The sequence below is a fragment of the Mytilus californianus genome, unplaced genomic scaffold (assembly GCF_021869535.1).
Source record: "Mytilus californianus isolate M0D057914Y unplaced genomic scaffold, xbMytCali1.0.p SCAF_14, whole genome shotgun sequence".
In the NCBI taxonomy this organism is placed as follows: domain Eukaryota; kingdom Metazoa; phylum Mollusca; class Bivalvia; order Mytilida; family Mytilidae; genus Mytilus; species Mytilus californianus.
In genome coordinates this window covers 40,542,705-40,564,833 of record NW_026262626.1, presented here as the reverse complement: position 1 = coordinate 40,564,833, position 22,129 = coordinate 40,542,705, and the positions used below count along the sequence as shown (strand labels likewise).

The 22,129-nt window shown below is 33.0% G+C and overlaps 1 protein-coding gene across 1 annotated transcript; it reads right to left on the bottom strand.

Annotated features, from left to right (window-relative positions):
• Positions 1-4,508: 4,508 nt before the first annotated feature.
• On the bottom strand, positions 4,509-8,882 carry LOC127724537 (uncharacterized). Its single transcript, XM_052231518.1, has 3 exons — positions 8,688-8,882; positions 6,640-6,783; positions 4,509-5,314 (listed from the first exon to the last, which is right to left on the bottom strand). Exons 1-3 carry the CDS (start codon positions 8,845-8,847, stop codon positions 5,031-5,033), a joined length of 588 nt encoding a protein of 195 aa, XP_052087478.1. The 5' UTR covers positions 8,848-8,882; the 3' UTR covers positions 4,509-5,030.
• Positions 8,883-22,129: the final 13,247 nt, after the last annotated feature.

Sequence of the window (22,129 nt, the reverse complement as noted above, 5' to 3'; positions counted from 1 at the left end):
AATAGAAGAGTTCTGGTTAAATCATGTCGGTATTTTAAAATTAAGTTGTGTATGGATTGATTTCCAACTTCATCCCGTTCACGTTTTTGGCAGTTGTGAAACTAGTACTAAGACCAAGTCTGATTTTTAAAGTTAATATGAATTTGGCCCAAGTGCCGGTCGGAGCAGTCATAAATCTGTCACATTTTTACTTTCCAAACGTTGTGTACCTAACAAATGCATGGTATAATTTCGAATACGAATACGAATATTTATTTATTTTTTCAAAATCATGTACGAGACTAGAGACATCAATATAAACATTTGTTGTCAAATATTACCCAACTAATAAGCTTCAATGTTATTGCTAAATATTCGGTTTGACATGCAGCTGAATTAAACACGATGATTGATCTAGTGCACTTTTTTCACTCTAAACAAAGAAACGGGCAAATTTGATATTCGGGGTTGGGTGTTTTTGCGGATTAAACTATTTGCATGCTTGTTTATTATTATTGCGCGCGAAAATAAATTTTCGATTTTCGCTTTTGTAACAATTATTTCCTGCATTTTGTGCTGCAGAATATTCATTTTCATCCTGTATTGTGCAACTTCATTATTTATTTTTCGCTCTTACTAGGCGACAATGAAAATCCCCGTCTCTAATTCTGCACAAGAGAAAATGTCTATTCAGAACCTAATCAGCATGTTTTGACCCTCCTACTCATTCGGAACCTATAAAGCAGGGTTCAACCCTCTTCTGATAAGAACCTATAAAGCATGTTTCATGACGGCTTGTTCATTAAAAAGGTACATCGAGTATGATATAAGAGTACAACAAACTACGAGTATATGTCAATACAAAAGATGGAAGATGTTTTATAGAGTGTGTATTTGCTAAAGTACTATATACATGTATATACATTATGATTTTTTGTCTGGTTCAGAAAATTTATATTTTTTTTTCTCAAAATTTAATACTAAGGTATGGGGAAAATCTGGAATCAGAATATTTGTTTTGTCATCTAGTTGACCACAATATTTTTTTCTCTCCATCAAATTGGAGATCAGAATATTTTTTGAGGAAAAAACATACCCCTCCTTGAAGTTATATGGTCGTCCCTTAAGTCAGTATTTTGAGAGTTCAGACAAGTAATTGTTTTTTTTACATTTTAATTTCTTTCGCAATATTCTGATAGATATGCACACGATTTTGTAGTTTGTTTGCGTGACTGCGCAACTTGTCAGAACGTGACGCATTAATATGTTTTAAAGTAACTGAACCACGGAAGTCAATTTGTAATAATTTTACGTTTTAAAATAACAGGTATTTGTGAGTTGAAGATACATTATTTACCTGAAATGTGCACGGACATGATTTACTTCGTATTAAATATATGTGTATGGAAAACACTTTTTGGTGTATGTGCACTAATTTGTTAATAATGTTCCGCCATCATCCTTGTTAAAATGTTTACATTAAATGTCGAAAAACAAGTATTTATATTTGTTTTTGTTTCGTGTGTTTGTGTTTAAATAACAATTCAAACTTGTATTATTATGTATACTTTGTTTTTAGAATCAAGCAAATTTTTCATATTTTTATGAAATTAAAACATTATTGAGTGCTAGTAATTGCTGTTGAAGACAATACTGCAAAATATTCCATGAGTTTATATTTTTTTGCTTTGAAGGACTTCTTATACTGTTTAGCTAGAGTGAAAGGCAGAATGGCAATATTTAGAATCACTTCCAATAAGATAAATATATATTTATTGAGAAACTACCCCTTTACATCGGGGGCAAACACCAGCGGGGTATTATTGTTTGCGTCATACCATGGAAGTATTATATTGACTTATAATACTTCCATGGTCATACAAACTTTACATACAATATATACAGTGTACGTAAAAAAAAAACATCACTATAAATTAAAAATGTCAATATAATCGTGAAAGTATTTCTTTTAAAATCTAACCTTTGACAATAAACATTTATAAAAATGAATAAAAGAAATCGTAAAAGTGCATTGCGATATCTTGAATATTATTAAAAGATTAAACATATAAAGATAAAAATGATTTGGATTATTAGAATGTCATCCATCTATTTCTATTGGAGAATGAACACAATTTTGACAAAATCTTTAAAAATTGTAGTTTTAGCATGGGGACAAAGTCCCAAATTAAAGGAAGAAAATCAATAAAATGAAGAAAAAAAAACTTTAAACAAATGAATTGAAAATTGTTAACTTTTTTTTTCTAACTTTTTCATGTTCCCATATTTGCGCAGAAATCTCTTTCTTTCTGTAGCCTGGCATCCTGACCCAATCTAATACTTCGTCGATAATCTACTGTCGAGTAGTGAACCAGGATCATAGGCTATTTCTTTCTGCCGGTATCGTTTGTCACGGGACTTTGAATTAACATAATATTGGAAGGAGCACCATATTTTGTTATTTTTGATTACCGAAAGAATACTGCCAGTTAAACTTACATCTTAAAAGGAGTCTGGAGCTTATTCAACTTATACAGCTATCAAAATGTGTTCTCGTGGGAAACTCACCAGATCACTCAGTCAGATTTCAGTATCTGTTCAGAATAACAAACCGAATTGGCATCTTCGTCGTTTAAAGATATAAATTATAACAATTTTGTTTTAATAATTCTTTGATATGAAAAAAACTGTTTCCTGATGAATGTGTTTCTTAGTTTACATTGAAAAAATACATAAGTGTACCCGTCGAGTATATTCGTTTCTCCGAGAACAGAAAACCATCGTTACTGTATAACTTGGAATGTACTAGTGTCAAATAAATGTCAGATTGTTTAGGTGAGGATTGTACTAGTGTCAAGTAGTTGTCATATTGTTTAGGGGAGAATTGCACTAGTCTCTAGTAAATTTCAGATTGTAAAGGGGAGGATTGTACTAGTGTCAAGTAAATGTCAGTTGTTTAGGGAAGGATTTTACTAGTGTTAAGTAAATGTCAGATTGTATAGGGGAGGATTACACTAGTGTTAAGTAAATGCCAGATTGTATAGGGGAGGATTGTAATAGTGTCAAGTAAATGTCAGATTGTTTAGGGGAGGATTGTACTAATGTCAAATTAATGTCGTTGTTTAGGGGAAGATAACAATAGTTTCGGGTAAATGTAAGATTGAATATGGGAGGATTGTACTAGTATTAAGTAAATGGCAAATTGTATATGGAAAGATTGCGCTACTGTCAAGTAGTTGTCAGATTGTTTAGGGGAGAATTGCACTACTGTTAAGTAAATGTCAAATTGTAAAGGGAGGATTTTTCTAATGTCAATTAAATGTCTGATTGTTCAGGGAAGGATTGTACTAGTGTCAAGTAAATGTCAGATTGTACATGGAAGGATTGTAATAGTGTCAAGAAAATAGACATAAGAAGATGTGGTATGAGTGCCAATGAGACAACTCTCAATCCAAGTCACAATATGTAAAAAGTAAACAGTTATAGGTCAAAGTACGGCCTTTAACACGGAGACTTTGCTCACACTGAACAGCGAGCTATAAAGGGCCCAAAATGACTAGTGTAAAACAATTCAAACAGGAAAACCAACGGTCTATAGATATAAGAAGATGTGATATGAGTGCCAACGAGACAACTCTCCATCCAAGTCAAAATTTATAAAAGTAAACCATTATAGGTCAAAGTACTGTCTTCAACACGGAGCCTTCGCTCACACCGAACAGCAAGCTATAAAGGGCCCCAAAAATTACTAGTGTAAAACCATTCAAACGGGAAAACCAACGGTCTGGTCTATATAAAAAACGAGAAACGAGAAACACTTATGTACCACACCAACAAACGACAACCACTGAACAACTGGTTCCTGACTGATGTCTGATTGTATAGGTGAGGATCGGATTGTACTTGTGTCAAGAAAATGTCAGATTGTTAAGGGGAAGACTGTACTAGTTTCAAGTAAATGTCAAATTGTATAGGATAGGATTGTACTAGTGTCATGTAAATGTTAGATTGTCTAGGGGAAGATTGTACTAGTTTCAAGTAAATGTCAAATTGTATAGGATAGGATTGTACTAGTGTCATGTAAATGTCAAATAGTATAGGGGAGGATTGTATTACTGTCAAGTAAACGTCAAGTTGTATATGGGAGGATTGTATTAGTGTCAAATAAATGTTAGATTTTCTAGGGGAAGATTGTACTATGGTCAAGTTAATGTCAGATTGTATAGGGGAGGATTGTACTAGTGTCAAGTAAATGTCAGTTTTTTAGGGGAGGATTGTCCTAGTGTTAAGTAAATGTCAGATTGTATAAGGAAGGATTGTACTAGTGTCAAGTAAATGTCAATTTGTATAGGGGAGGATTGTTCTAGTATCAAGTAAATGTCAATTTGTATAGGGAAGGATTGTACTAGTGTCAAGTAAATGGCAATTTGTATAGGGGAGGATTGTTATTCGTTTAATATTTAGTGTGAAGCAGGTTCAGATCAGAATGTAATTTAATGTATTCAAAAAATGACAGACAACAACAAAAACAGTTTTGAATGGTTTTTATTTTTATTAAAAAAGGTAATAAAAATATAACAGTATTTAATATTTGTAGAAAACAAAAAAATCTGTAAAAAGTATAAGCTTTTCTAAAAGTATATTATATATGAGATTCAAATGAGGTTATTCTGGATATGGACAGACAGTTGTCTTGTTCTGATGCTTTCGGTACTCTATTTCACAGAAACTATTTCATTGGCGTGTCATAGACATATCTGATTAAATGTGAATGATATATGTACAAATGCAATTACGTACTATAGTACTGTGGATTCAATTTTTGTGGATTTCGTAGGCACAGTTGAACCACGAATTTATATTTTCAACGAATTACAAATGGCAAAACCCTGACATTAGATATCCACGAAAGTTTTCCTCAATCCACGAAAATTGGTACCTACGAAAATAAATGAATCCATAGTATTTTAAAACAGAATCTTAAATAATAGTCAGCGCATTGCTATTCAATGCATCGCTTTGATAACTGGCCCTGCATACTTTTCAGTGTCTTATACACCATATTGTGGTGGAATTCCATATTGCTGTGTTGGATCCTGGCTATAACCCATATTCACTTGAGGTTTTGAAGTATTTGCCAAGACAATTCCTTGTGATGACTGAGTTTGGTTACTGTCTTGTGTTTTCTTTGCAATAAGAACGACCATGATAACGAACAACATGACTGCACCCAGACCACTAAGTATCAGGGAGTAGGGTACTCCCATATCGTATCCGCGATCAAGTATTAAAACTGCATGTAAAAATCGTCCAACTGCCACACATGTTATAACACCTGAAATAGAATAAAACAAGGATCGTTATGATATAACAAACTGCCACTCATGTAAAAATACATGACATAGAATGAATTAATGTTATGATATAACCAATATACAGGTAAGCAATGTAGTTTTTTATTTTTAGCCGCCATTTTTATGAAACTGTTAAAAAATGATAAATTGACGCAAATGTTCGAAATGTAAATTTGAACAACATAAATTGCGAGAAATGTGTGGAAGCGCGATCTTTTGTAGAGTGTTCATCATATGTAATGAGATTTTAAAATTAGAACCGGAAGTAATTTTTATTCTGCAAGAATTGAAGTAAATGGTTCTCACAATGATGTTATTAATACAGAGGCCCGTCTAAGAAATGAAAACATAGAGACCGATAAGGATGTTCATAGAATTCATTCGGAAATTTAAATAAGACAGATCTCGCTCGATTGGACATTAAACATGATGGCTCAGTTATTCGACTCTCTCGATTGAACATTGACACGAATGTTCAGTGACTTTTCTCTTCCGATTGAACTATTGAACACGAATGTTCAGCGACTTTTCTCTTTCGATTGAACTATTGAACACGAATGTTCAGTTACTATTCTCTTTCGATTGAACTATTGAACACGAATGTTCAGTGTCTTTTCTCTTTCGATTGAACTATTGAACACGAATGTTCAGTTACTATTCTATTTCGATTGAACTGTTGAACACGAATGTTCAGTTACTATTCTCTTTCAATTGAACTATTGAAGACGAATGGTCAGTTACTTTTCTCTTTCGATTGAACTATTGAACACGAATGTTCAGTGACTTTTCTCTTTCGATTGAACTATTGAACACGAATGTTCAGTTACTATTCTCTTTCGATTGAACTATTGAACACGAATGTTCAGTGACTTGGTCCTATTGATTGTAAGTGAACACAATTGTTCAGTTACTCGACTCTCTATTTCAGAGATTGAACAGTATTCAATAACTCGAACCTCTATATTGGAGATTATAAGAAACGTTAGCACTACCTTTTACATAAATAACCTCATCAACTTTTGAAAACAACATTTTTAGGTCTGTTACTACATAATTATATATCTTCTGTTAGTACGAAAATAAAACATTGTTTCGTGTAATGACGAGAACACCTGAAATTCAATGACAGTTTCAATGAATAGCAGCCAGAGTGTGATTATGTATGAAATGATAAGTTGAGCTGACAATGATTGCTGCCATTGAAGAGCTTTATGTGAGTCAGGTGACGATTGTTAGAACTTATATGTCGATTCATGTCACGATTGCATAAACTGATAAGTCGATTCAAGTCGATTCAAAAACTTACCTGCTATCAGGTTCAAAATAACAGGAGACATTAGATAGCTGTGGGCTTTCTGTCTATTAGCATACATAAATATCAGAATGGTGGCAATTATGCACAGTATGATACCAATGATCACTTCTATCTGGAATTCTAGTAATCCAATAACTGCAAAAAAAAAAATATCATCATTATGTTATATTCAACAGACATGGTGTTGATATTAATGACAATTGTCTACAGAGAAGAGTGAATAATTTTAGTATGTCGAATGTATACCAGGTAAAATGATGCAATTGTTTTATGTCTAACGTATACCACAGTGATTCACTTGTAGTATATCGAACATATACCGATAATAGTGATTCACTTGTAGTATATCGAACGTATACCGAGAATAGTTATTCACTTGTAGTATGTTGAATTTATACCATAGTGATTCACTTGTGATTTGTCTAACATATACCATAGTGATTCACTTGTAGTATATCGAACGTATACCGAGAATAGTGATTCACTTTTAGTATATCGAACGTATACCGAGAATAGTGATTCACTTGTAGTATATCGAACGTATACCGAGAATAGTGATTCACTTGTAGTATATCAAACGTATACTGAGTATAAAGATTCATTAGCAGTATGTTTAACGTATGCAGAGTTTAGTGATTCACCTGCAGCATGTTGAACATATACTGAATATAGGGATTTCCTTGCATTATGTCAAACGTGTAACGAATAAAGCGATACACTTTCAGTATGTCGAACGTATACCGAGTACAGTGTTCAACTTGTAGTATTTTGAATGACTGCCGATTATAGTGATTGATGTTCAGCTGGTTAAATGTATTTAACGAATACATTTATAGTGATTCACTTGAAGTATGTCGAACGTACATCGAGTATAGGTGTTAGCTGTAGTAAGTCAGGCGTATATTGAGTCTAGCGTTTCACATAAAGCATGTGGAGAGTAAAGAGAATATATATATATATATATATACACTATTATGTCCATTGTAAAATTTATTTGTATGAACTAAAAGCGGTGCTCTTCTCTTGTTAGTAGCGAGTATTGTTTTTATCCTGTAATTTAAACCCGTCATTTTAAGGATAAGTTGTTTAAATCCAAATAATTGTCTTGAGTTTTTTCAAAGAAAAGGACAATATTTAAACGCGGCAGCGAAGAGATCCCCAAAATGAACTGTTATTCAAAAATAAATATTCACACCAATGTTTGCGCTGAATAGAAATGGAGTACCAGTATACTTTATTTGTACAAGTATAAATAAAGCAAACATTTATTTTTGTACATGTTACTTGTACAACAGTTGGCTGATTTCAGGATAAACTAATTCACTTGTAGCATGTCAGACGTAAACCGAGTGAAGTGATTCACGTGTAGAATGTCGTTAGTTTATCGAGTAAATTGATTCACTTGTAGTATGTCGTTAGCATGCCGAGTAACGTTATTTACTTGTAGTATGTCAGATGTATACCGATTATAGTGATTCACTTTTAGTAAGTTGTAAGAATACCGAGTAAAGTGATTCACTTGTAGTATGTCGGAGTATACCGAGTGAAGTGATTCACTTGTAGAATGTCGGAGTATACCGAGTGAAGTGATTCACTTGTAGTATGTCGGAGTATACCGAGTGAAGTGATTCACTTGTAGTATGTTGGAGTATACCGAGTGAAATGATTCACTTGTAGTATGTCGGAGTATACCGATTGAAGTGATTTATGTAGTATGTCGGAATATACCGAGTAAAGTGATTCACTTGTAGTATGTCGGAGTATACCGAGTGAATTGATTCACTTGTAGTATGTCAAACATATACCGAAAATAGTGATTCACTTGTAGTATGTCGTTAGTATGTTGAATGTATCCTTTTGAATATAAACGACGACAAATTAATCTTTAAACTTTATAGACCAAACTTGTATGTTGCCTTCTAGATGTTTTCAGTTACATTTTGTTGGTTGCTTTTTCATTGGCCTGTATTACCATATCTACTCTCCTATGCATATTTGTATTTTGCAGAAATTAAATTTTAAGTAAATTGTTTACTTACATGCTAAACTAGAAGTATATCCATTTGCGACTGCATAAAAGAGTCCAACATTGACTGATTTGCCAGACAGCTCGAATACTATCCAGCCTGGAGCCAGAGCACCAGCAACCAGCAACAATAAAGCTATGATGTTGAAAATACCTGCGATTTTAATATTCATGTTTCTTTGTTGAAAGATATAGATTTAACGATTCTTAAGGTGTCGCTTTTGTTTTTATATCAATTGATCGGGAAATACCCGAAAAAAAATATCCTGTTGATATTTGTTGTTTTGCAATTTCAATTATTTTAGTTTTATTAGAAGTACGCAATTAGTTTTACCTAACCACAAACATGTATGTTTTGATACATGTGTTTACAGGTAAACGAACTAGGAAGGTACATAAGTGTATTCTATTTCTACAATAGAATTTTAATTAGGTCTCTACCTATCCCGATATTCTGATACTCCTTTATCACGGTGGGTTCGGCTGTCCTGCTAGAGAATGCGAAAACATGCTCGTGATCTCGTCATCTCGCCTCGGTGTTGGTGATCGATGAAATATGTAATCAAAAACAAAATAAGATTTTAATACGCTCGTTTTGTGAATCGTTTATATCTATTGACATCTTTCTTTCAATTTTGATAAATTTTAGATTTTACGTTTCTAAGTTTGCATTAGATAATTTTTGTAAAAGTATGGTGTTTTTTTTGGGGGGGGGGGGGGGGGATTTACCAGTTTTCCAACTTCCAGTTTGGACTCAATCCATAAGAAAGGCAAGATTTTCTATATTTTTAACAATAACTCGAAAAAGCTTGAAACATTTTTCAAGAAACTTTGATGACTTGTTTATATCTAATATAATAAAAATATAACTCCCATTGTTGTTGTTTGAGAATCTTCGAAAACTGTTCATTTTTAACTCTTTCGAGGGATATATGATTTTATTTGTTAAAAAGTCAAGGCCACAAACCTAGTTTAATTTGAGGTAGCCTATTGCTAAATTATTCATGTTTTGTGTCAATGGGTACCACTTAGTGTGCATATTTTTTTTTGGGGGGAGGGGGTGTGGGTATCTATATGAGCAGTGCTAACTGTGTTTCTAGTTGACATTGTGTGTGTATTTTTGTGTGTGTGTGTGTGTTTATGATAGGGATCACATATTTTTCTAGTAGATCATATAAATCCATTCAAAGCTTAAAGACGAGATAAAAGGGGGAAGGGCGTATCATAAGCTCTTGGCACAGTTCTTTATTTACGTTCTCTTGAATAACAGATGAAAACAATTGTTGAGATGTGTCAACTTAATTTCTTATGGTTTCAAAGTAAATACATAAAATAAAATTGTCCTTTATGCTGCGTCAGTGAGTGTAACTCAAGAGTGTTTATTTTTAGAACATATGAAACGAAAAAATAGACAAAAATGCTCACGGAGTGCACCTTCTTATCCAAAATCCACACAATCGTTCTGTGAAAACACAATGAAATATTTTAAAATTGTTCATTTTTGCAGTTGAAATGTGTCCTGATCCTGCGCTGGTGAGTCTTTGCTATGTTCTGGTGGGTCCTGATACGATGCAAGTGATTTTGACAAGACATTATTCTTATATCGAATCAAATATTACAAAATCAGTAGAATTAGACAATGAATTCGGATTTGTAAGACCTATTTTAACTTTTGATATCCACAGGACTGTATTAAATTTATTTCAAATAATCGTAACTATATATCACGAACATTTCCAATGACAAAAAAGGGTAACGTTTCCAAAAAGCAAATATTACAGACAGCAACCAACGACAATCACTAGGCGTGTAACATGCACATGTAGTGGGGTATGATATATTTGCGAGCGCGCAACCCTCTCACTTATCGGGGTCAATGATGTTACAATACATCATAAGAAGAAAACGTAAAAATAATTTAAAAAAATAAAATTGAGAATGGAAATGGGGATAGTGTCAAAGATACAAGAACTCGACAAAAGAGTAGAAAACAGCCCAAGGTCACAAATGGGTCTCAACACAGCGAGATAATCCCGCACCCGGTAGATGTAAGCATTTACAGGTCACCATACGACTTTAACAAATGAGCAAAATCCATAGCATATAGTCAGCTATAAAAGGCCCTGACATGACAAAATATAAAATAATTCAAACAAAAAAATGCGTTTAGACGGTAACTTAGACTTAACACTATGGTGTAAACACTTTCTTAACGCAATTATAAACATTTTACACAATGCAAAACATATAAATGCATATTCTGATTATATGTGGCGACCTGGATCTTTCTGATAGTACTGCTGGGATGTTTACGGTATGGCTTGGATCTTTCTGACTGTACTGTTGAGACGCTAACGGTATGAGCTGCATCTTTCTGATAGTACTGTTGTTGAAGTGATGACATAGATATTTCTGGTTGCATTGACGAGTTGTTTATGTGATGTCCTGGATTATTCCAATAACATTGGTGAGTTGTTTATGTGGTGACCTGGATTATTCTGGTTGCATTGACGAGTTCTTTTTGTGATGTCCTGGATTATTCCAATAACATTGATGAGTTGTTTATATGTTGTCTGGATTATTCTGGTTCCATAGATGAGATGTTTATGTGATGTCCTGGATTATTCCAATAACATTGGTGAGTTGTTTATGTGGTGACCTGGATTATTCTGGTTCCATAGATGAGATGTTTATGTGATGTCCTGGATTATTCCAATAACATTGATGAGTTGTTTATGTGGTGACCTGGATTATTCTGGTTCCATAGATGAGATGTTTATGTGATGTCCTGGATTATTCCAATAACATTGGTGAGTTGTTTATGTGATGAGCTGGATTATTCTGGTTGCATTGACGAGTTGTGTATGTGATGTCCTGGATTATTCCAATAACATTGACGAGTTTTTTATGTGGTGACCTGGATTATTCTGGTTACATTGACGAGTTGTTTATTTGATGTCCTGGATTATTCTGGTTGCATTGATGAGTTGTTCATGTCATGTCCAGGATTTTCTGGTTGCATTGATGAGTTGTTTGTGTGATATCCTGGACTATTCTAATAACATTGATGAGTTGTTTATGTGATGTCTTGTATTTTCTGGTTGCATTGATGAGTTATTTATTTGATGACCTGGATTATTCTGGTTGCATTGACGAGTTGGTTATGTGATGTCCTGGATTTTTCTAGTTGCATTGATGAGTTGTTAGTGTAATGTCCTGGATTTTTCTGATTGCATTGATGAGTTATTTATTTGATGACCTGGGTTATTCTGGTTGCATTGACGAGTTGTTTATGTAATGTCCTGGATTTTCTGGTTGCATTGACGAGTTGGTTATGTGATGTCCTGGATTTTTCTGGTTGCATTGATGAGTTGTTTATGTAATGTCCTGGATTTTTCTGATTGCATTGACGAGTTGTTTATGTGATGTCCTGGATTATTTGGTTGCATTGTAGAGATTTTATGTGATGACCTGGATTATTCTGGTTGCATTGAAGAGTTGTTTATGTTTTGTCCTGGATTATTCTTGTTGAATTGATGAGTTGTTCATGTGATGTCCTGGATTTTTCTGGTTGCATTGTTGATGAGCTATTTATGTAATGTCCTGGATTATTCTGGTTGCATTGACGAGTTGTTTATGTGATGTCCTGTATTATTTTGGTTGCATTGACGAGTTGTTCATGTGATGTCCTCGATTATTGTTGTTTATTGTTGAGTTAGTATGTTTAAACAACAACAGTTATTTGATGTATCTGCTTTCTCACATAAATGAGTCTAGGCCAACTGATCCTAGGAAATCGTTATTGGTTAGAAAATATGTGTGTGAATGATAAATAAGTACGGAAACATTAAAACAGACAGACACCATTAAGATATTAGAATAAAAGTTGATAATTATCGATTATCAATTCAGTTGTTTTTTTCATTTAATTGCAAGGAAGGACGAATAACCCTAAAAATTTACACAAGCGATGAATAACCCTATTATTCACCTGGCGAATACTTGTTCTATACAAGAGTTAATCTTCCATCGAAGTGACGTCATTGGTGCATGTAAACAAAATGGCAACGGCCAGGTTGGAAGCCCATCAAGTGACGAGGAAACAAAATTAAACAAAGTTTTGAAATTCATCTAGGGCAGAGGATGAACGACTCTTTTCAGGGCCATCGATATTTTGTAGAAAGAGTCTTCCGTTGTTGTACATACGAGAAATTCGTAGACGCAAATTATTAAATTTTTAACGTAAGAGTTTTCACAATATGTTACTACAGTTAGGCAAGTGATTTTGCAATGGTTCAAAAGGCCATTCAACTTTTCATTCGGTATAATAAAACAATTGTGGCCCCTTAGAAGCGATGCATATCCAAAATTGTCAACTCTAAAAAGATATTTCACTTCGCCGTGAAATAACATTTTAGGGTTGACAATTTAAGGGTTGACAATTTTGGATATCCTCCTTTTCTACGGGCTATAATTGTATAACATACCTGTCATTTAGTTATTGAAAAAGCTTTCCCACGAAAACACTTGTTTAAGTTTTAATTATTGGAATATTTAAGATAGCATTCCATCTTTTCATGTAGATATACTACATAGTAACAACTGTACGAAGTTTTAATTAGTACTTGTTTCCAACAAAATACCTACAAACATAAAAGATCAAAGGATACGGATTACAGAAAGTAATCCGCATTCCGATCTGGAGTTTCCCACAGGATATTAATATCATTTATAAATGAGTGGTAACACATAACGTTTGGATGTAGAAATATCGAATGTTAACTATATAAGTACTATAGCAGTTGAAAATCTCTTAAAGAAAGAATCACAGAAACGTATAGACAAAAAAAACCCAAAGAAACCTAGACCGCTTTTTAAAAAGTATACATTAATATTTCACCAAAATCACAGTGCAGAAACACTGGCAAACTGGTAAGTGATTACCTCAATTCAAGTTGTTGTAACAGTATTCCCCTTAGGGAACGACCACGCATTTAACTTCAAAAGGCGGGGGGTGTTCTGGTTTGTTCCTGAAAAATATATTCTGATCCCCAGTTTGATGAAAAAAATATTGTGGTCAAACAGATGACAAAAAAAAAAATTCTGAATCAATATTTTCCCCATACTTCACTAAAATCCGAAACATATATAAATGAACCAAAATAAAAAAAAATTATACAAGACTAACTAAGGTCAGAGGTTCCTGACATGGGACAGACGCAAAAATGCGGCGGGGATAAACATGTTTTGTGAGATACCCTACCTTATAACTCTAGAAAATGTGGAATAAACACATCAATACGCACAGTAAAACTCCGTTAAAAGAAGTCCGAGTCCGATTTTAGAATGATTTTAGAATAGGTAACATCTAATAACTAGTTAAAGTAAATAAATTGATGAGATATGAATGATATATAGAGATATAAAGAATCAAGGGAACGATATAATATACGCTTTAATGTTTTCTACACTCCTTCGTCTCCGTACAAGCAGTTCTCACTTGTTTAAAAATTCCAATCAGTATACAGCATTTATTCATACTAAATGTAAAACAAAAATCATTTGTAGAAATCAATCGAAACTCGATTTGTCACGAACGGCTGTATACAATACATTTTACCTGATGTAAAAAAATGAATTTACACCAATTAAATTGATTTGATTTACCCTTTATTCTAATAAATGCATTGTTCTGATCCTAACCAGATGTAACAAAAACTAATACTCTCTTTTCTACTGGATCAAAGGTCAAATTCTTAAAAAATCTTAAAGGCACGTCGCGTGCCGAGATGTAAAGTCAAAATTTCTTTAAGTAGTTTAGTTAATCAACTTCTTCAAGCATGTGATAAAGAGAAATATAGCATTGTTAGAAAAAACGTTTTGCGGATCCATTATCTGATCTTGCATTCAGTATTCTATGTCCTACTCACCGTGAAGGGGTTCAAAACAAAAATATATCAAAGCTTACGGAAATTAGAATTATATTTTAATTTTTTAAAAGTTTCAATTCTTTCATACTAGTAACTTTTATTAATTTTACCAATTTGTCAGAAACAGGAATCGTGTGGTTTCTACTAAGAAGATGACAGTAATACCAACCAATTATCTAGAGAGAAAATTTGAAATGATTAAGAAGTCGTAAACGCAGACATTGATAATTAATAAAGATATATACCTAGAGTTTATTAACAGAAGTTAACCAAGAGTTCTGTTAGTGCTATTATTTGAACAAATATGACAAATTAGGAACTGATACAAATCCTTAAGCGCAGACGGCACCCTCACACAGATAAAGCACAGTCATGCAGAGGCAGCGTTACAATCTAATAACATACAAGTTTGTTAGCAATATTACAATGTTTTGGACACCTGTTTCTAACATGACTTTCAATAGGCATGTTCCTACAAAGACCTTTTAATAGGCATTTTTTGGACATGACCTTCAACAGGTATATTTCTAACATAACCTTCAACAGGCATGTTTCTAACAAAGTCTTCAACAGGAATGTTTCTGACATCACCTTCATAAGACATGTTTCGGACATGGCGTTCAGCAGGCATGCTTCTTATAAAACCTTTAAAATGTATGTTTCGGACATGACCTTCAACAGGTATGTTTCGGACATGACCTTCAACAGGTATGTTTCGGACAAGATCTTCAACAGGTATGTTTCGGACAAGACCTTTAACAGGTATGTTTCGGACATGACCTTCAACAGGTATGTTTCGGACAAGACCTTCAACAGGTATGTTTCGGACATGACCTTCAGCAGGTATGTTTCGGACAAGACCTTCAACAGCTATGTTTCGGACAAGACCTTCAGCAGATATGTTTCGGACATAACCTTCATCAGGCTTGTTTTTGACACAACTTTTATCTGGCATGAATGTGTGGGCCTTGCTAAAATATGAGCCATAACTGTTGTTTAATAACTGTTGTGTACTCGATTGTTTTTTGTGAATCAACATAAATTATGGTCTGTCTAAACAAGCCCGCAACATTCCTTATGTTTCTATCCCAACCCTGGAGCCTGTGATTAAGTGGCTGTTGTTGGTTGCTGTCTAACATATGAGTTTTGTTTGTTGTTTTTAACGTTGGCTTTTCTTTTGAATTGATCAATATTTTGTCATTGTTCATTACGGAAAGACGAACAGTGTCCTATAGTTGTTTACATCCTATAGTCCTTTGGTCTCTGGTTAATGGTTGTCAACCCTACCCCATCTCATTATTTTCAAATATATAACTTTTTTTGTTGTTTTCAAATTCAGATATCTCACAAAAAATCTCAAAATTTTCATCTGATGTTTGTTTTTTAATTGAGTAAACCTTTTATTTTGATTATTCAGTCTGCAGCATTTCCAACTATTCAAAAAATTGAAAACAACACGTTTAATAATTTCTTGCGTCCGAAGCGCTTTTCTGGATTTACCTTCATCAGGAACGATCAAAGCCAAACATTTGAAATCCGAAAATTTATAAACGGACATATTTAGTAAAGTTTGTTAAATCATGTCAGTACCGAAGTACTGACTACTGAGCTGATGATACCCTCGGGGACTGATAGTCCACCAGCAGAGGTATCGACCCAGTAATGTAAAAAATTGAAAACAACACGTTTAATAATTTCTTGCGTCCGAAGCGCTTTTCTGGATTACCTTCATCAGGAACGTTCAAAGCCAAACATTTGAAATCCGAAGATGTATAAGTACCGAAACCGTTGAAGAGCTATATGTCAAAAATTACCTAAAATAAATAGCCAAATTCATCTAAAGCCAACTTTGCCTGAGGGAGTTGAAACCTTAGTTTCTTAATAATTCCAAAATTTATAAACGGACAATTTTAGTAAAGTTTGTTAAATCGAAATTAGAACAGAAATATTCAATGGAATTTTTTATCGCTGCTAGACCATGTAGTTCTCCTTTATATGTTGTTTCCATAATATATGAGGGGGCAATGAAGGCTATATAGCAGAAATATAAGTTGAAATCATCCCTTCGTAAATTTTACGGACGCCATCACGAGTTGGTTGACCGTTATGGAATATCTGTTTAACAGATGATAACGGAAATGTTCCTAATGTCGTTACTACAATACCGTCCCTTATCATGAATGTGACCTTCCGAATTAGACTTATTACCGGGTTTTTATTAACATGAGCAACACGACGGGTGCCGACTGCTGAGCAGGATCTGCTTACCCTTCCGGAACACCTGAGATCACTCAGGTTTTTTGTGGGGTTTGTGTTGCTTAGTCTTTAGTTTTCTATGTTTTGTTTTGTGTACTATTGCTTGTCTGTTGGTCTTTTGTCTTTTTTAGCAATGACGTTGTCAGTTTATTTTCGACTTAAGGGTTTGAATGTCCCTCTGGTATTGTTCACCTATCTCTTTCTCTCTCTTTCGATGAATTACAATGGGCAATAAATAACACCATCTTATTTGGTGTTCTCACAGTTTTAGCTCATAGTTTTAGAACTATGTATGCTAAATGTAGGAAAAAGATTTTTTTAATCAAAGAAGAATAGAGTATATCCTCTGACTGACTGTTTGTGGTTTTGATCGTCCTACATAGTACTTTACATGACCGTACGGTGACCTATAATTACTTAAATCCACGTCATTTGGACTCTGTTGGATAGTTGTCTCGTTAATAATTACATCACACCTCCTTATAATATAGTTAAATTTATATAAAAAAAACAATTTGGTGAATTCCTGTCTTGTCTATTATCTGAAAAAGTAAAATAAACAGTTGGAAACTGTAAACTTCCAAAAAGTAAAATAACACCTCCAACGATAATTCAAGACGGAAAGTCCGTAATCAAATGGCAAAATCAAAAACCCAAACACATCAAACGAATGGAAATCAGTTGTCATATTCCTGACTTGGTACAGTCATTTCCTTATGTAGAAAATGTTGGATTATTTAAACCTGGTTTTAAATAATATACAGCAATGCAATATCTTTCAAAAATGCTGATATGACCGAGACCATTGGATGACTCCTTATAGAAGTTATTGCCCTTAAAATAACAAAGATGATCATCAATTCAATATATAATCTTAATGGATGAGCGAATCGGGCTGTTATGAGTCTCTTGTTTGAATTGATTTATCAAGGGGTTTTCTGAAGCAAATCAATGACTTTACCAAAGTTTTGGGGGTGGGGGTATCATTTTGTGAGCTTTGCTCGGAGTGCCTACAATGTTTAAACGATTTCAAGTCTGTCTTTTTATTCATAGTATTCAAAACATTACAAAATCTATTTTTGAGAAAACATAGTTACATGAGATAATACGCTTGCCAACAAGTGTTTACCGGGTCATGTTGATTGGCCAAATTTAATTTAATCATGTAGTAAATAATCACCAGAAATGGTTCTTCTGTAATAAAATGGTCGTAAATTACCTTTAGATATTAACGAATTCGTAGTTCGAAAAAAGTTCTTATATTGATCTGACAATATGCGATTCATCGATCTTTTTGTTAATAAGTGAAGGCTCCAACTACTTATTTAAGAGACACGTATCTTGCTGCATTAACAATGCGTAAAGCAATGTATATTATCATAACCACTGTAAAATCAATTATGTTTATATCTCCATACATGTTATGCTGAGAAAAAAATATTCATCGGTTCCTGTTTACTGAATGGAACTCATTGCCGGTAAATGGATTTGTAAACGACATTTTATATTTGCAAAATGTGGTGTTTTTTTTTTCTTGAAGAAAATTATTTCCTGCATGCTAATTATCCATTAAGGTAAATGTCCCTTTCCTTTGTAGAGTAATAAGAATATAGTTTGGTATCAAAAGTCAAGAACTGACCAGACTACTGACCACGAGTCTGGTCGTATTAATCTTTGACTTAACAATACCACTTTACAAACGTCTCCAAGAGTATTAACGTTAACTAACCGTAAAACACTTTTGAATTGCATCTGTTCATTTTTTATGAGAATAAGGAAAAAAAAACATGACTTTAGTCGTATTCATACATAGGATAGCTGTCAAATTATGTTACAGTAATTAAATATAGAAAACCCTGTAGCCTCAACCAGAAGTACTTTTGAATAAATGCTTTTACTGCACATGTTTTGTATGTATAGTTTAAATTATTTTGTAAATACCTTACTGAATTCGATATTCTAAAAACAATAATTATTACCATTGAATGTATGGAACCATATTTAATAGGAGTTTGTTTTTATTTCAGAAAATCATATATCATTATATAATATTTGATCATTGTAAGAAATAAACATTTCTTCTTTATCATGACAAGTGTTTTAAAGAAATTTGTACACATGCTACAAGGAAAGCTTACTTGAACAATTAAATGTACACAAAGGTGTAATTAAAAAAAAAGTCATTTGCCTATGTTATTTATTGACCTTAATCTGTTAATAAAATCACAGAAAGTTCATGAAAGATGATCGTTGATTTCAAAAATTAGATTGTTAAACTGTTACCTTATTAAACAAATTTGAAAGATGTTGTTACAATTTGAAAATCTACATCAAATAAGATTATATAAAATATAGAATAATTATGGTATAGAATACGCCGAGCTCTTAATCGTCTTGTGTGTCGAAATGTTAATGCTAAATTGGCCGAAACCTCCTGATATATCACAATAAACACATATCTTATTGTCCCCGTATGCATCACGTTGTACCTAACTAAATATTTTTTTCGGTACTAATTAGATATTCTGTAAAATTCCGAAACAATTGATCACGTTGATTGAATCTGATTCCCTGAAGTTTCCTGAAATACACATAGGACTCGACAAATTTATTTAGAGATATTTTTTATTTTCAGGTATCTTCGAAAAATAAAAAGGGGAAACAAGACAGCATAGGACTCCACAAATATAAAATTAAGACTGCAAATGAGAAAACTATCCACCAAAGGATGAAGTTGTAAACAACTATATATAAAAGCATTCGTTGAAAATTTGTATTACCGATCCGGAGAAAACAACTTTGGACGCACTTAAAGTGAGTCCTGAATACGATATATTCAATCGACCTATATTTTATTTCAAATACTTTATATAACACATCGTGGTTTGACCTCAAAGTTATCAGTATGTTATACATCCGTTTATAGAGCTAATTAAATAAAATTAAGAAGAAATTAACATTTTAATTTGATTTTTAACATTGGAAAGTGTCAATTAACTAGAATTAGCATGTGTGTTCGTCGTTTATATGAAGTAAGAAATCCCATTATCTTGAATATATAGAGAGAACTATAAAAATATTTAACACACTTGGACATGTAATAAGTGTTCATCAATGGGCGGCTTTGAAACTGTTAACTAAATAACCTTGAGAGGGGTATACACTGTTATATATAATTACCAAAAGTTGGCCCTTAATACTTGCTTAAATGACTTATAAGATGTAAAGAATTTTATCACAATATATTCACTATATTCAAAGATAATTGTAGATGTTGTACTTATATACAGGAAAAAACATACTAGTTTTTCTCTCTCATTTGTATGTAAAATGCCTAAAGGAAATGAAAACAAGTACGTATTGGGTATTTGCTTTGGTGGAATTTTGGGACATTTTGGGAAATGCAAATTTGCATGTTTGACGACCAGAGAGAATTGATTACCTGACAGAAATGATTAAAATATTCCAACATTTTAACTGTTAAAAGAACGAAAATCTGTTTCATAAATCCAAGTTTAAAGACAATAATATCTTCCTTTTTCAGTTGAAAGGCAAATAAAATTGATCGTCTATATTTTTGTATTTTTGACAATTTGAATCCATCTTTTCCGAACTAACTTAAATCTAGGAATATGTTCGCTAATTGTAAATCTTATATCATTGAGTTTAGATCGTTATATAACCTGAAAGTTTTATAGCCTAAGCGTAGTTGAATAAGCAACCTGAGTAAAAAGAACAAGAGTAGAGAGAAGATAAAAAAGGGCGGGAGTTTAAATCCACAAGCAGTTGTACGTTTTATACTAATTACATTTTTTTTCCTTTTTTTAAATTAGTTTATGTTTGTATAAATGTCAGCATTATACAATCACTGGATACTTTATGAATACTAAAGTGTCATCATTTAGACAGTTATATATTTGACTTGATTGTGATGGCAAGTCGATAATGATGAGATTACCGAAGGCAATTTTAAGTCACTGTCCGAAAAGGTAAAACCAAACAATGTTTCAACAACTGATTTTAAGTACACCGATACGGATACACTGAACGGTGCGGTAAAACCATCTAAAAGGTAAAATCACAAAAATACTGAACTCCGAGGAAAATTCAAAAACGGAAAGTCCCTAATCAAATGGCAAAATCAAAAGCTCAAACACATCAAACGAATTGACAACTACTGTCATATTCCTGACTTGGTATAGGCACAGGGAACCAGTGCAATCTAAAGCATGTTTGTGAAGTTAGCGTCCAGTTCGTTATTCGTCATTCGATATCCAACTGGCTGCTAGCAGTCGGTTCGATATTCAAATTTTCTGAGTTGAATATAATACAAACATCAAATAACATTAAAAGCATTATAGTAATATTTAACAGGAGTAAAAGGAGATGTGGGAAATATTTTTTTGACCAATTAAAATTTAAAATTATCGTAAATTCTTGTTGTCCTCAAATATAAACCCTTATGTAAATCACATATTTCTCTTTATATAATATAGAATTTTATCAATAGAACACAATCACAGATGGCCATTTAAAAGATGATATTTCAAGAAACGAATACAAACGGCCACTCTAGTAAGATTTGAAAGTATAAATAGAAACAACTATGTGGAAAGACAATTAAAACAGATATTTTCGCTGACTAATATTTAAAATATAAATACAGGAAAGAGAGCCCAGGGCGTTGACTAGGTCATCCTGATCTCTCAATCTTCATTAAATTATGCATTTATAAAGAGACAAATGACATCAAAGGGAATTTGGGTAAACTTTTCGTCTTCAATGTTTACGGAAAGTATATATATAGTGAAAACCTACCGGAAACTGCTGACAAAAACCCATTTAGGCCCCCTGGTCTTTCAATGTCCACAACATTCTATAATCTTGTAGACTACGCATATATGCAGATCCAATCAAAAGGACTTCCCAGAAAAACGTCATCTTCGATATATTTCTGAGAAATCCTTTTGATATGATCTGTATATATACATAGTTTAAAAGATCATTCAAATTGGAGTCTCGCCTTCATTTAAGCGGTCTCCTGTAGGTTTTCACTATATATTTTGAATATCAAACTGGCACTTTGAGCCCTTCGTAGACATAGAAGACAATACCTTTATCCAAATTCTGTTTGAGGTAATTTGTATCTTTATATTAACTATCTGCATAATATTATGAAAACTGAGACATCAGAGGTCTACTCATCGCGCTGGGCCCCCTTACTTGAATTTTAGACGATTTTTTTAAATGAAAAGTGACAGTTACTATT